Source organism: Sinocyclocheilus rhinocerous, unplaced genomic scaffold (genome assembly GCF_001515625.1).
Source record: "Sinocyclocheilus rhinocerous isolate Xijiao unplaced genomic scaffold, SAMN03320098_v1.1 scaffold955, whole genome shotgun sequence".
NCBI lineage: Eukaryota > Metazoa > Chordata > Actinopteri > Cypriniformes > Cyprinidae > Sinocyclocheilus > Sinocyclocheilus rhinocerous.
In genome coordinates, this window is record NW_015646369.1 from 462,738 (window position 1) to 476,314 (window position 13,577).

At 36.8% G+C, this 13,577-nt stretch overlaps 1 protein-coding gene across 1 annotated transcript in view; it reads left to right on the top strand.

The window, feature by feature from the left end:
• The window catches only part of ralgapa2 (Ral GTPase activating protein catalytic subunit alpha 2), a 190,668-nt gene that overhangs the window by 27,867 nt on the left and 149,224 nt on the right, over positions 1-13,577 (top strand). The window contains 1 exon segment of the mRNA XM_016511733.1: positions 9,425-9,535. Within this exon segment, the coding sequence (XP_016367219.1) occupies positions 9,425-9,535 (111 nt within the window).

Here is a 13,577-nt window from a genome sequence, read left to right on the forward strand (position 1 = left end):
GCAGGTAGTGACGATTCTCTCCGGCCAATCAGTGATCAGCAGAGTTTACACGTCACGTTTTGGTAACGTTGGTTTGGTTCGCTTGGAACCTCAACCGAGGTGGTACTGAAAAAAGTACCAGGTACCAGGTACTGTACCCAGTGGAAAACCCCCCAAAAGTGAACCGTACCGAACCATACCGTACCGTGCCGTGCAGTGGAAAAGCTCCATAAAAAATGCCCCCCTCCACCCCTCAAATGAAAAAATCCCCTCTCACAAGAGTCACCTATGGGAATTCATTTTCAAAAATGAAATTCAGGCCCTGAATAAATCTTGATTGGATCATCACTATAAATAATTCTACATGATAAAAAGAAGGCTTTAAAAAGATCTGTATCAGTGACCGTATCGGCAGATACTGCTTTCTGTGATCGGCGATCGGTGATCGACCTCAAAAATCCTGATCGGAGCACCCCTAATTTGCCTTCACATTTTTGCTTTTAAATGGGCTCCAATTATTTATTTATTTATTGATGTATGTATGTATTTATTTAGTTTTTATTTTTTTGGTTGTGATGTTGTGAAATGAGCAATTAAACCTGGATTATTCCTTTAAGGCAATCAGGAAATGGCAATTTCTTATTAATAGTGCTGTCAAAAATAGGATTATAGTAGTCCAGCTGTTACTGAATGAGGGAACATGAAATAACCTTTGGTACGGTCACGTTCACATCTCAAATACACTGGTGTTGACATAGCTCTTTGACGTTCAACTGTCATTGGATGTTACTGATCTCTCTCTTGCTCAGAAACACTCAGGCAGAACTCAGGTTTTGTCAGTGAGTCAGTGTGTTTTCTTGGGCAGCAGGAAGAGCCCCGACACAATGAGGGTTGAAAAGCAGAGCATGTGAGAGGCACTGATAAGAGACACGCCTGTGCTGTTATTGCTGCTCTTCTGCCCTGGACTCTCTGTGTCAACTCTTCCATGAGCGCACCACAGTAATACTAAGCATGGGCTGGTATGATATTTTGACATTATGATAACCTTAAAGGTGACATATCATGAAAATCTGACTTTTTCCGTGTTTAAGTGCTTTAATCGAGTTCCCGGTGCATCTATCAACCCAGAAAACGTGAAAAATAACAGCCCAGTAAATTTTTTTGGTAAGCCTTTCTCTGCAAGCTTGTGAAAAAACGAGCGCGTCAGATTTCACTCCCCCTGTGACGTAGAAAGAGTAATATTACCACCCCTTAATCTGCAAGTTTCCACCCACGGCACCGCCATTGAGTTTTCGGAAGCGATGAGAAGTGTACCAGTTCTAACGCCATGGGCGAAAGTTCGAGTAAAGCATACTAACTGTTCTGTCTTTCAGTCAAGATCAGTGAATTATTTTCTTTTGTCTTTTGATTAACTTTAATGACAGGCAGAGCGTTTATTAGGCTACTGTCTCTTTAACACTGAATGCACGCAGATCTAAAAATACTGTACACGTGCATTTTCTTTCTCATCTGTTTACGGTCACTTAAGACAAAAACGGCTGTGTTTATGATGATACATTGACTTATACTTCTGCATACTGGTTGATAAATATGAAAGAAGTCAGTTCCGGCCCGGAACAACTTTTTCTGCAGTGAAAATGCAGGGAACAGTTCGAGAACGGACACAGGCTGGGAACCTCACCGAGACCACTGTTCTCTGTGCTTGCGCTTCAGTTCAGACGTGTGCGCTGCATGCAAACAGGGCGCAAGTTCTTTCCGTTCCTGCACTTAAATCATTTTAAATCACATTAAAATGCGAACGCAGGAATCGTTAAGCAGAATCGAAACGCACGCGTCTTATCGAATGCCCGATTCTTAGAAAGGTGGTTCTAAAATGGAACCAGTTTGACCATTTAAGCATAATAAGGACATGAAAGAGAACTTAGTTTAGTACTCACATGCCATTTGGCAGCCGCTTTCTGTGCGCATGCTTCGGATGTGTGTGTTGAGAAATCCTATATCAGAAGTTTAAACTAATATGGTTTAAAATGCATGGTTTTAGTGCAATAGACATGATAATCAAAACCAAACAGATGTTTTTTAGCAGAGTATCTGAGTTACGAGCTGTAAAGGCACAGTCCTATTCTGGAAAAGGGGGTGGGGAGCAGCAGTTTATTAGCATTTAAAGAGACATGCACGAAAACAGCGTGTTTCTGCTTCCACTCAAAATGGGCATTTTCAAAATTATATTATACATGATCTGTGGGGTATTTTGAGCTGAAACTTCACAGACACATTCTGGGGACACCTGAGACTTATATTATATATTGTAAAAAGGGGCATAATTGGTCTCCTTTAAGCTTTTTTTTTTCAAATGTTTGCTGAATTGTGGGCTGTCCTGCAGCTTTTGATGTGGATGGTTGATTTGCTGCTAGAGCTACTGCTGCCCTAGGAAGAGAAATAAAGACTGACATGTTAATTTAACCTAAATCTGTAATTATAGTTTTTTTTTCTTCTTTAATTTTAGTTTATATTTTAATTACAGTACTCTTGCGAAAAATTTTTGATTGTGTGTTTGTGTATATTACCAGCAAAATCATTGTGAAGTCATTATTTGCTGTGAGTCCTGAGAGTTTAATGCTTAATAAATATCTTTGATATTTAATAGACACAGGAGAGGAGAAAGGTATAAAAGTGTCCAAATCCATCTTCCAGTTCCAAATCATAATAGTAATACCCTTTCTGGCCTGTAGATCTAGTGTAAATGACAGATTTAGCAATAATAAAGTAGCTTATCCTGATACGTTTACATCTTGCCATTATTTAGGATGTGACTACTTGCTTTATTCAGATGTGGACTTTCTCTGGGCAAGCCCACCCATGTGTTATAGCTTTTACAGCATTTTATGGTAATATCAATGCTAGAGATGTCATTTACATTTAGATTTTCTGGTACTTTTTCTCAGAAATTGTTAATATTCAGTGGGCAATTACCTAAAATACAGTGTGTCCTAATGTAAGCACCACTGGCCCAGCGCAATGACTTCATCCACATTTGTCAAATGGTTGTTCTCACAGCTCTTGTCAGTCTGGCTCCAGGCAGAATATTATTTCAGCCATCAAACCCATTCCTTGTCATCATCTATCATCTGTCCCTGCTGCTATTAAAAATCAGGCCAGTGCCACTGCTACAAATTGGTTGCAAATGCCAGAGTTTCCCTGGAGCCAGTCTAACGGCTTTGGGCTGCTTTGGTCGCTTTGTTTAGGAAAGAGGAGGTGAGGTGTGAACATTAGTCTCTGCCAACCTTAGGGTTGCTCTGAAACCAAATTTTTCATTTATGTACGATACTAAGCTCTGGTACCATGGTATCAATTCTTAATATAAATTGATACTGTAGGAAACATATTGATGACCACCTTAGATGACTGATGAGCTTATTAGGGATGCGCCAAAATGAAAATTCTTGGCCGAAGCTGAACAAAATGAAACACTGGGCCGAATACCGAACACTGTTTTTCGTGGTTTTTTCCCCCATGTATTTTGCCGATTTTTTTTTCACAATTGCATGAATTAAATACCCACATTTTGCTTTTTACTGTTTTGTCTTGCTTTTCAAAGAGAAAATCAATTACAAAACAGCAATTTAAAATATTTACTTAACTTCTAGCAGACATTTTACCAGCAAAGCACAATTCAACTTAAAATTAATAAGTTAGTAATATATATATATATATATATGGTAGTTTTTGAGACCCCCTTCTTGAATCAGGCATGTATTTTTATACTGTACAAATAAAGGCAGCCTTGTTGAGCAGAAGATAATTCTTTTAAAACATTAGAAAATATTTTAGATCCCACAGATACAAATCTATTACAGATTTGATCACTGTGTGAATTTTATAATACATGTATTAATGTAGCTGTTGTAATTATTATTGTCATTATTATTGTCTTGTACATTTTTATGTTATTTTACAGAACAATGTTAAAATTACAATACTAACGTTTAGCTTTTATTTTGGCAGAAACCCCCAGGAAGACCTCAGTGCTTCTTTTTGTTGACAACAGCATATTTATAAATTATTCTCATTAAGAATTTGGGAAAATGTTTGTTGCACGTATCACATTGTCACATCCATGCCTTGTAAAAATTCATAAAAATGTTACTGAGCAACTGACGAGTAACAATTTCAGTAGGGGTGCTCCGATTGATCGGCTGCCGATCACTATCGGCCGATAATCATGTTGGGATGATTGATCGGCGATCTCTAAAAAGGCCGATCTCAAAAAAACGATCTCAAGCTGATGACGCTGCCATGAAAGGTTTGGCATGATTTGCAGCGTCACTGTCTTAGTCTCTGTCGGCGCAGGTGAAATCATTATAATGCTGAAGTTGAGGGTACTCACCTTCAGATTTCTTCATTAAATAACTTATAAAGTAATTTGAAAACCTTGTGTGAGACGTAATTTCACAAACAGCGTGAGTGAATCACACCGCGCGCACTCTCTTTCGCTCTCAAAATACGCAAATGGCTTCAAATCACCACATCGCGTCTGTCTATAAGTGAGCTGCACGCTGCACAGTCAACACAGGAATTGTCACTTGCACAATCGAGGCAGTGTCACATCATCACTAAAGTTTATAAATTGCATTACTTTTTAATTCTTGCCAGTGTTTAACCATTCAGCGCTCGCGCGCTCTCCTGGAGACCGTGCACTCATGCACACTCGCAGCGCACACACATAATGCCAGGTTCACATTACTCCGTTTGCAGTGCGTATGTGGTGCGTATTTTTTCCGCGCTCATGTTAACGGATTAATAAAGCGTGCACACTGCGCACGGTTGCGGTCCAGCAGCGCGTCTGCAGCAGAGCAGAGATCGTTTTCACACCGAGTCTGTTTGCGGCGCTGCAAGCACTGAATTAAAGTAACAGCGCATTGTTTGCAGTAAATATGAACATGGATTGACACGAAAATGTAGTAATTACACCATAAATGCATATAATTAAAGTCTACTGTGTTTCACAATAAAATGTCTAAAAATCCTGATTGGAGTATCACTATAAATGATTATAAATGATTAAAAGAAGGCTTTAAAAAGATCGGTATCGGTGATCGGATCGGCAGATACTGCTTTCTGTGATCAGTGATCGGCCCCAAAAACCCTGATCGGAGCACCCCTAAATTTCAGCGCAGATTTTCCTTGCGCTTTGGACTTTGAACCCTGGCTATCAAGCAGATAGCGGCGCGACCTCACGCAGCACTGTCAGAAATAAAACATAACATTCTGCAGTTTATTTACTAATTTTTTAAGGCCGTTTCGCGATTTCAGTCATCATACAGTAACCAGCAACAACCACCCTTCTTCTCTTCGAAGATATGCGATGTAGTGCTAAGCAGTCTCTGGCTGTCTGCGTCTTTCTCTGACACTTTTAAATGCTTCCACACTGCCGACATGTTTGCTGCATTAGCGCGCCCCACTATTTGATTGCATCACGTCATTGTTCGGTACAATTTATTCTGTCTTTTCGCTTATTATAAAATTCTGGTTGCTGAACATCCGGTGCATCCTTAGAGCTTATTATAAATAAATAAACAATTAAATAAATAATATGACAAAAATACATTTAAGAGTGACTAATGTAGCAATTGACCAATGCAGATTGACTAAAATACACTTGGATACACATAAAGGGTAGGAGCACCTACTGGAAATCTACTAGTGACCTCACAGTGGTCAGTGACCTTAAGAAGCCGTCTGCTCTATGCATCACTTTAAAAAAAAAAATAAAAAAAAATAAAAGCTTATCTGATCATCTATCTGAACATCAGCAAGGATAAGATCTGTTCAGTTCAGCTTTAAATATCTTTGGACCAATAAGATAAGCATTTGGGTCATGAGTTTGGAAATGGTGTTCTGAAAATGTGTGCTGCCTCAGGATGTGCTACCAGCAGTTCAAACTGTCACATTTTAAGTTAAAGCCCCAAGCTTTAAACCTAACCTTACAGCCATGTGAATATAGCATTCAGACGCTGATAATGTTACTCTCAGTGTACAAAGAGCACGTACAGTACAAGTGATATGAAAAGTAATGAAAATAAATAAGAAAATAAGTTACAGGTGAGCAAAAAAAAAAAAAAAAATCAATGAAGTTATGATCACGAGTGTTCTCATTTTAATTCTTTTAATTATATTTGTCATATATATTAAAACACTCCCTACATTACATCTTTAATCTCTTTTGTGCAATTCCTAATAAACTAAACACAGACTAAACACTGAATTTCCCAATATTAATTCCAAAACTTTAAAAGTTACAAAACTTAAATTAAAGTTAAGTTAAAAAATTCAATAAAAAAAAAAACACTTTTTTTTTATTTGAAAGCAAAATTGCAGCACAGAGGTTGTATTTGTGCATTTATTCAGCAACCACAAACATTATAGTCAAGATCAGAATGAGCTTTATTGCCAGGTATGTTTACACATACGAGGAATTTGTTTTCGTGACAGAAGCTTCCACAGTGTAACAGAATGACAGAGACAGAACAAAAAACACAGATAATAAAAAATAAAAAATAGAACAAGTAAATAAGGAATAAAAATATATCGGGTGGTGTGTACTGCCGAATGTCCAGCAATTCGTCTCTGGTGAAACTGATTGCAGGGATATAACTAAAGACAGGACGAACTAACAAAAACATAAAAACAACCGCGGAGCACGCCACGGAGGCAGCCATCAGCGTCGGCGCCATCTTCGATCCAGATATAGCAAATAGCACAAGTGGCCTCATATGGGAACACTGGGCTGTGACGGTGGCAGATTTTTACCAATATTTATGGACCAACTACCATCGGTGGCGCGGTGTTGTGATATAATCTATAATTAATTTACATAAAATGTATATATATATATATATACAATTTTGAAACAAAAAATTAATTAATGAGGCTCGATCATCTATTAACAAACGTGCGTGTTTATTAGCACTTCCGTCAGTGAACATGCAGCCTGCAAAACACTAAAACTAATATATCAAATAAATAAAACATTTAAATAAGAAAGTAGCCTTAAATAAGAAAGTTAAATACACCCTGTCTACCCGAAAGCAATTTTTTTGAACAGCTATTGTTCCCTTTATTTAACTCTTGATGTTTAAGGGGCTGTTTACACCTGGTCACTTCATGCGTTTTGTCTGATCGAATAGCTATCCGATCGTGAAAAGTCCAGGTGTAAATGCCCTCCGAAACGCATTCGAGACGGATATAAATCTGATCGCTCAAACCACTTCAGGAGGTGGTCTGGGCCGCATTCCAGACGAAACTGGACAACATGTGAGAGTGTGTTATAGGCTATATGACATTACATGACTGCGCTAATGCAACACGCATAACCGCTGACGAGTAGCTGAGTATCTCTTCAGCAAGCCGACGCGCAAACTGCCGCGAATGAAACAAAGTAAGACGCAGACGGTCAACACACAATCATCTTCTGACCAGGTGTAAACAGGCCCTAAGAAACAGAGAATTGTCACAAAGGCAGATAGCCGAAACGTTTGTCTTTTTATCTCATGCTTTGATTCCAATAAAAGACTTAAAGAGTGCAGACCAACCTTTGTAATATGTCGTTATTAAAAATCTAAATATAAAATATAAAAATATGTAGTTTAAACGACATAACATTTCGTCATTACGACTAAGAGGAACAAATAATATGTATGTGGCAGCAATGCGTTACTGTAATACCCCATATAGAGGAAAAAACATGACAGACACAAGCCCTATAAAGTGAGCACACTCTTTCGACGTGCAGTTTTGAGAACACTAAGGAAAGAGCACGTTCTTTTCTCCTGTTTGGATACTTCAAACAGACGTTTGCACTGCCTGTTTGGTTTACCTGTTTACACGTTCATAACGTGCGTTTTGTCTGACTCAAAATGCACGTATTCGACGCCCATTTCTGTTATGATAAACCCAAAGCGCACGTTAAGAACGCACGTTTTTATGGCAAATCACACGTCGTGGACGTGCGTTTTGCTGTCAAATCGCACGCTTTTGATGTGTCAGTGTACAATCAGACGCCCGACCAGGTGTATATGAATACTCTGGCTTGCCATACGTTAACTCTTCGTCTGCACGTGCTCTCTGTGAAATAGGAATCGCGGCGTATGTTTCCACATTTCTTGTTAGCATCTTCCATTTACCGCTGTCTCGTTTGTATTTGGCCAGTTTGGAGAAAGCCTCGACAATACCCTGACCAGCCGGGCGTTTGCAATCATGGGAACTTGAACACATTTGTACAAACGCGGATGGGTGCATCCTCCAGATCGGCGATGTAGTATTTGGTTTCCCAACAAGGTCCATCGCTCAACACGAAATTAATTTGCTGAATGCAAAATAAACTGTATTTTGCTGTGCTCAAACCCGCCAATCTAAAGAAACGCTGTGTATGGCGTTTGAGGTGATTTGTGAATTAACATAGACTTAGACTTATAGTCTAAATAAACAATTTGCCACTGTTACTGTTATGACACTTGCATACAAAATGTAGTATGTATTTCTGTAGTCTTTGGTATTATGCTTTCTTATAGAGTGTGTGACGTCACTTGCACTACTGCCGGTGGCAATAGACCACCGCGGTGACGCGGTTGTCACGGCGACCGTCACAGCCCTAGCTGTATTACATTTTATTTGAGCACAGTATCACACAAGAGACGAGTAAAACACTGAGGAGAAAATGTGTCCTGATTGGGGAATTTAAACTCTTGATATGCGGCAACCCCAAACATAAAAGCTTGTGGAGGCTTGTTGTCAATGCAAAATAATGAAAATGTCCAAAAAAAAATAAAAATAAGGACAAATAACCAGCGGGTCATTATAGTCGCTTACTTACAGTCTGTTACAGACAATTATGATTAATTACTGGAGAAGTCAAAATCGTGATCACCATTAAAATACAATTAAACGCACTGCCCTATTGCATTACAGTATATGTCTATTCCATGCTGTCAGTTTATCACGCAATTAAAGGTGAGCACGATTTCTGTTATGTTATACAAGATTGCTTGTATGTTGCATTGACGTTATTAAAATCTTCGATGATTTAAAAACAGTTAATCTAGATAAACTAGTCACAATTGTTTTGGTGTCATTGTCAGAAGACTTGGTACTCTTCTGTTATTACCAAAAATGCAGTGTAACCTGCTAATTATTTTTATTTATTTTTTATTTTTTGAAATGCAGACATAGTTATATTGAGTTGATTTGACAATTTCATGAAAGCTTGTGTCTGGATTAAATCTACTGTCTACATGCACATTCATATCCTTGAATTTTTTGTTCAGCATTTAATCATACCATATTATACCATATTTTACAATCTAACTCTAATGTTTCAGTCATGCACGTATTGGACTTAGTGTCTGTTGTTGTCTAATTCTTTATTTTCTGTTCGTTTTCTCCACAGATATTACTGACAAGAATGAACTGAAGGCATTTTTTGAAACCAACTGCTCACAGATTTATTTTATCTTCTATGAAAATTTCATTACACTGGAAAGTAACTTAAAGCAAAAAGGTAAGATATGTTTGTATGCTTTCTGGGGAAAAAACACATATATACAGTATATTAGGGCTGGGTATCGATTCAGATGTTCCAATTCGATTCGATTTCGATTTTCAAGCTCTCAATTCAATTCGATTTTCGATTCGATATTCGATTTCGATTCGATTTTTTATTTCAATTCTCGATTCGATTTGACTATATGAATGAATATAGATTTAATACAAATCCTGTATTTATAAAAAATGAACAGTGAACATAAGATTACAAATGGTTAATTAATAGGAAATTAAGAGCAACAAACCTGTATATTAAACACTTTTTATTTTAGGTACACTTGGGTACAATAAAACAAAACCCAACTCTATATTTCAAATGCATGGGTGACATCTAGTGGATTAGACTAGTAATAAGATTAACGTAAATCTTATGTTCAATGTTTGCGGAAATAAATATTGAAAAAAATCGATTCGTGGCCTTTGAGAATCGATATTGAATCGACCACATTTTAAAAAACGATATATCGAAAAATTATTATTTTTTGCCCAGCCCTACAGTATATATATGTAAATAAATACATAAATATATGTATGTTGTTTTATGTATCATATTAATTTTGGTCAGATGATTCTCATCTTTCAAATGCCGTCTATTTTATCACAAAAATCAATCATTTTGATGCTTGCTAATTAACAGATCGCTGTAGCTGCCACAGTACAAATGGCATGCACAGCAGAGCACAAGTGAACAGTCATCTCTTCCTCTTAGTACAGCTTTTACTAAGTTTAAGCACAAACTAAACATGAACATCAGAACTCGTTGAGGGATACAGCACAACTTACGGAAATGATTAATTTCTCATGTATTCGCTCAGTCAGTGTTTCAGCTGCAGAAGGATGTCAGTATAACAGCTTGTAAACAGCATGCCACTTAATGATACATTTTCCTCAGGAAAGTCTTTCAGTTTCCATAGCTCATTAGCTTCTCGTTAGCTTGTCCAGTAGTTGGAACGTTTGCTTAAAATTCAATTTTTATTTGACTTTTGATTTGTTATATCTGTAAATAAGTAGTAATTTAATTTAATAGTATGGACTATGTTGTTAATTTTAACCTCTAATATTATAGTAATATAGCAAGCGAGATTGTTCCCTATATAGATAATTTTTTCTTAAGAACAAATGATATATATAGTTGAAATATTTCTAGATGAATCAAGCACTAAGAGTGCACGTGTTGAAGTTGTGCATGTAAATAAATTAATACCCAAAAAGTGTTACCTAAAAAAAAAAGTATACATAACCTTTACCTTTTAAGAGCAAATTAAATTGTTGCTATCCCTAAATCTAAATATAGCTGGAAACAGGAGTCTACAATTAAATATCTACTATTTACCGATAAATATGCATATATCATCTCTTACTGATATATAAAACAAGAAATCACCACCAACAACCAATAACTGATGTGATCGATTAAGGATAAATGATATTGGATTTTTACTGATATCCTTGGTGATAACTTGAAAACATCCTGATAATATCGTCTCTAATGTAGTTCATTCCAAATCAGTCACATATTGTAAAATATTACATTTCAGTTTCATGCTATATTGGAAGATATCTTGCTTCGATAGAAAGGCAGCTCGCAAAGGTTTTGGAAAAGAGCTTTTGAATAATGCAAAAAAAATAAAAAAATAATCTGATTCAACCCTACATTTCCTCAGCCTGATGTAACAGCCCTGCACTGCCTGCATGCCCTCTCATGTGAAGTTAATGAGGCTTTTGTTTCTGTTGAGTCCCATCACTGACCAAAGTGGTTTTCCTGCACTGTGTTCAGTGAAAGTCATCTGTCCTTCATGCTGAAGCACAATTCTACAGTAGAAGTATTTGTTTGAAACTCACACCTCATCATTTTCCTGCATATCAAGAGAGTGATTTTATGATTCAGCTGAGCAGTTTTTAACTGAGTAACTTAAAGACCTGGCATTAAAATGCTGGAACACAGAACTGCAGTGCTAACATGCACCAGTGCACTATAATGACAACATCAGCTTTCTTAAGAGCATCAAATGGAGTATCACCCTAAAGATAACCTGTGATGCTGTATAGGAGCAAACTCCTAACCCTAAGCATTAAACATGCATCTTGTGATGTGAAGGAGATGTGTGCTTTTCTAAGCCGTCAGGCTTCTGATTTTTACCGGGCAGATGATAACATGAGCAAAAATCGTATGGACTTAAATTGAGCCATATTTACATTTACATTTATCCTGTGCTTTTATTCAAAGCATCTTACAAATGAGGATTATCACAGTTTGTCGTAGAGCCCACAATATTCATAATGCATAATGCATAATAACATGTTTAAAGTAGATTAGCAATCTAGAGCAGAGGTTAAATGCAGAAAAGAAGAGAAAGAGAGCACTATATTTTTGTAGTAAGTGATAGATCGTTTACTTTTCACCCACTGCAAAAAAAACCTCCAGATTTTGAAAACGCATCTTTTTATTGAGTTGTACCATACAACGCGACCAGTTTGATTCATGAACAAGTGAGTCATATGAGCCTCTCCTTTTAATGAATTATTCAAAATAGACCCATGAACTCATGATATATCATTTGAATCAGACGAATGGCCGGGAGGTTATGCACATCATTACTGTTAATGAAATGTTTTTGATTAAAGATTATTTTGATGAAAACCAGTAAACTGTAGTGCTTTGGTAACGCTTTAATTAACCAAAGGTGTCCTACATGAAATTAATCAGATATTTATCTTACATAAATGTAATATTAGAAATTTTATCTGTCTACTCAAAATGACACAAATGTAAAAGTGAACTTGAGGTAAGTTACGTGTTAGTCTCGAATGTGTGACTCTTGTTGTGGATGCACTCAACCCGTAGCGCCATGCTAAAAAACACAGGCAACTAAAGCACAAAGAGTTGTTACAACAGTCTTTTCATTATAATGTTATAATAATGGCATATAAATCAAAACCTAAAGTTACTCGATGAAATGTCGACCAGGAAGTGGTTAGAATAGAATAAAACTTAATATTATAATTTTTTATTTATATATAGCAAGCAGAGGCTGCTCTGTTGTTTCTTTTGACATATTCAGGGTTTCCACGGGTCTTAAAAAAGTCTTAAATTGAATTGTATCAAATTTAAGGCCTTAAAAAGTCTTAAATTGTACAAGAAAGTCTTAATTATGATTTCAAGAGGTCTTAAATTTGGGGACGGAAAGAGCAGAATTGCGATATGGCTGAATGTGACGATTAAACTTCAAATCAAAAGGCTATGATTTCATTAAATCAGAGTCCGGTGCTGCGCTGCTTTGTGTACTGCAGCTACCGGGGAAACAGTTATATTTCTACCAAAGGCTCCACCTGCTGTAAGAGAATGAATGAGCATTTTCAATAAACCGTTGTTTTGTTCAGAGTTCAGACCAATGCAAAAATCAGCCCATGTTTTTACCCTGCAAACACGCAGAGCTTTAAATGTGAACTGGATCGATAAGAAGACAATGCATTATAAAAATCTAAACTGCATAGGGGTGTGCGATATGTATGGTCTGCAATAATATCGTAATTGTTGTTTTAAAGATGTGCGATTTGATATTATCGAGTATATCGTGAAAAGCAAACAAAATGCCTACAGTATGCGCGCATACCAGTGGTGGAAAGAGTACTGAAAAAATATACTCAAGTAAAAGTACCATTACCTTCCAAAAAATGTAGTGTGAGTAGAGTAAAAGTACTTGTCCAAAAAACTACTTGAGTAAGAGTAAAAGAGTAGCCTATTTAAAAGTACTCATGAGTATTGAGTAGTGAGTACTGAGCTGTGGATTCTACCCCATCATAATAAACACTGTACACCGCAATTGATACATTTTAAAAAACGTTGTACATTCTGTAATTCACATTATAGTGTTTGTCATAAAGAATGAAGAATATCTATCATCCAGCAGTTTTAATTTTGACTGCCAACTCTTTAAAATACATCAAAACAGCACGGAAACAGTATTCAGTTGAAGAAAAGATGAAAGTTATTCTCA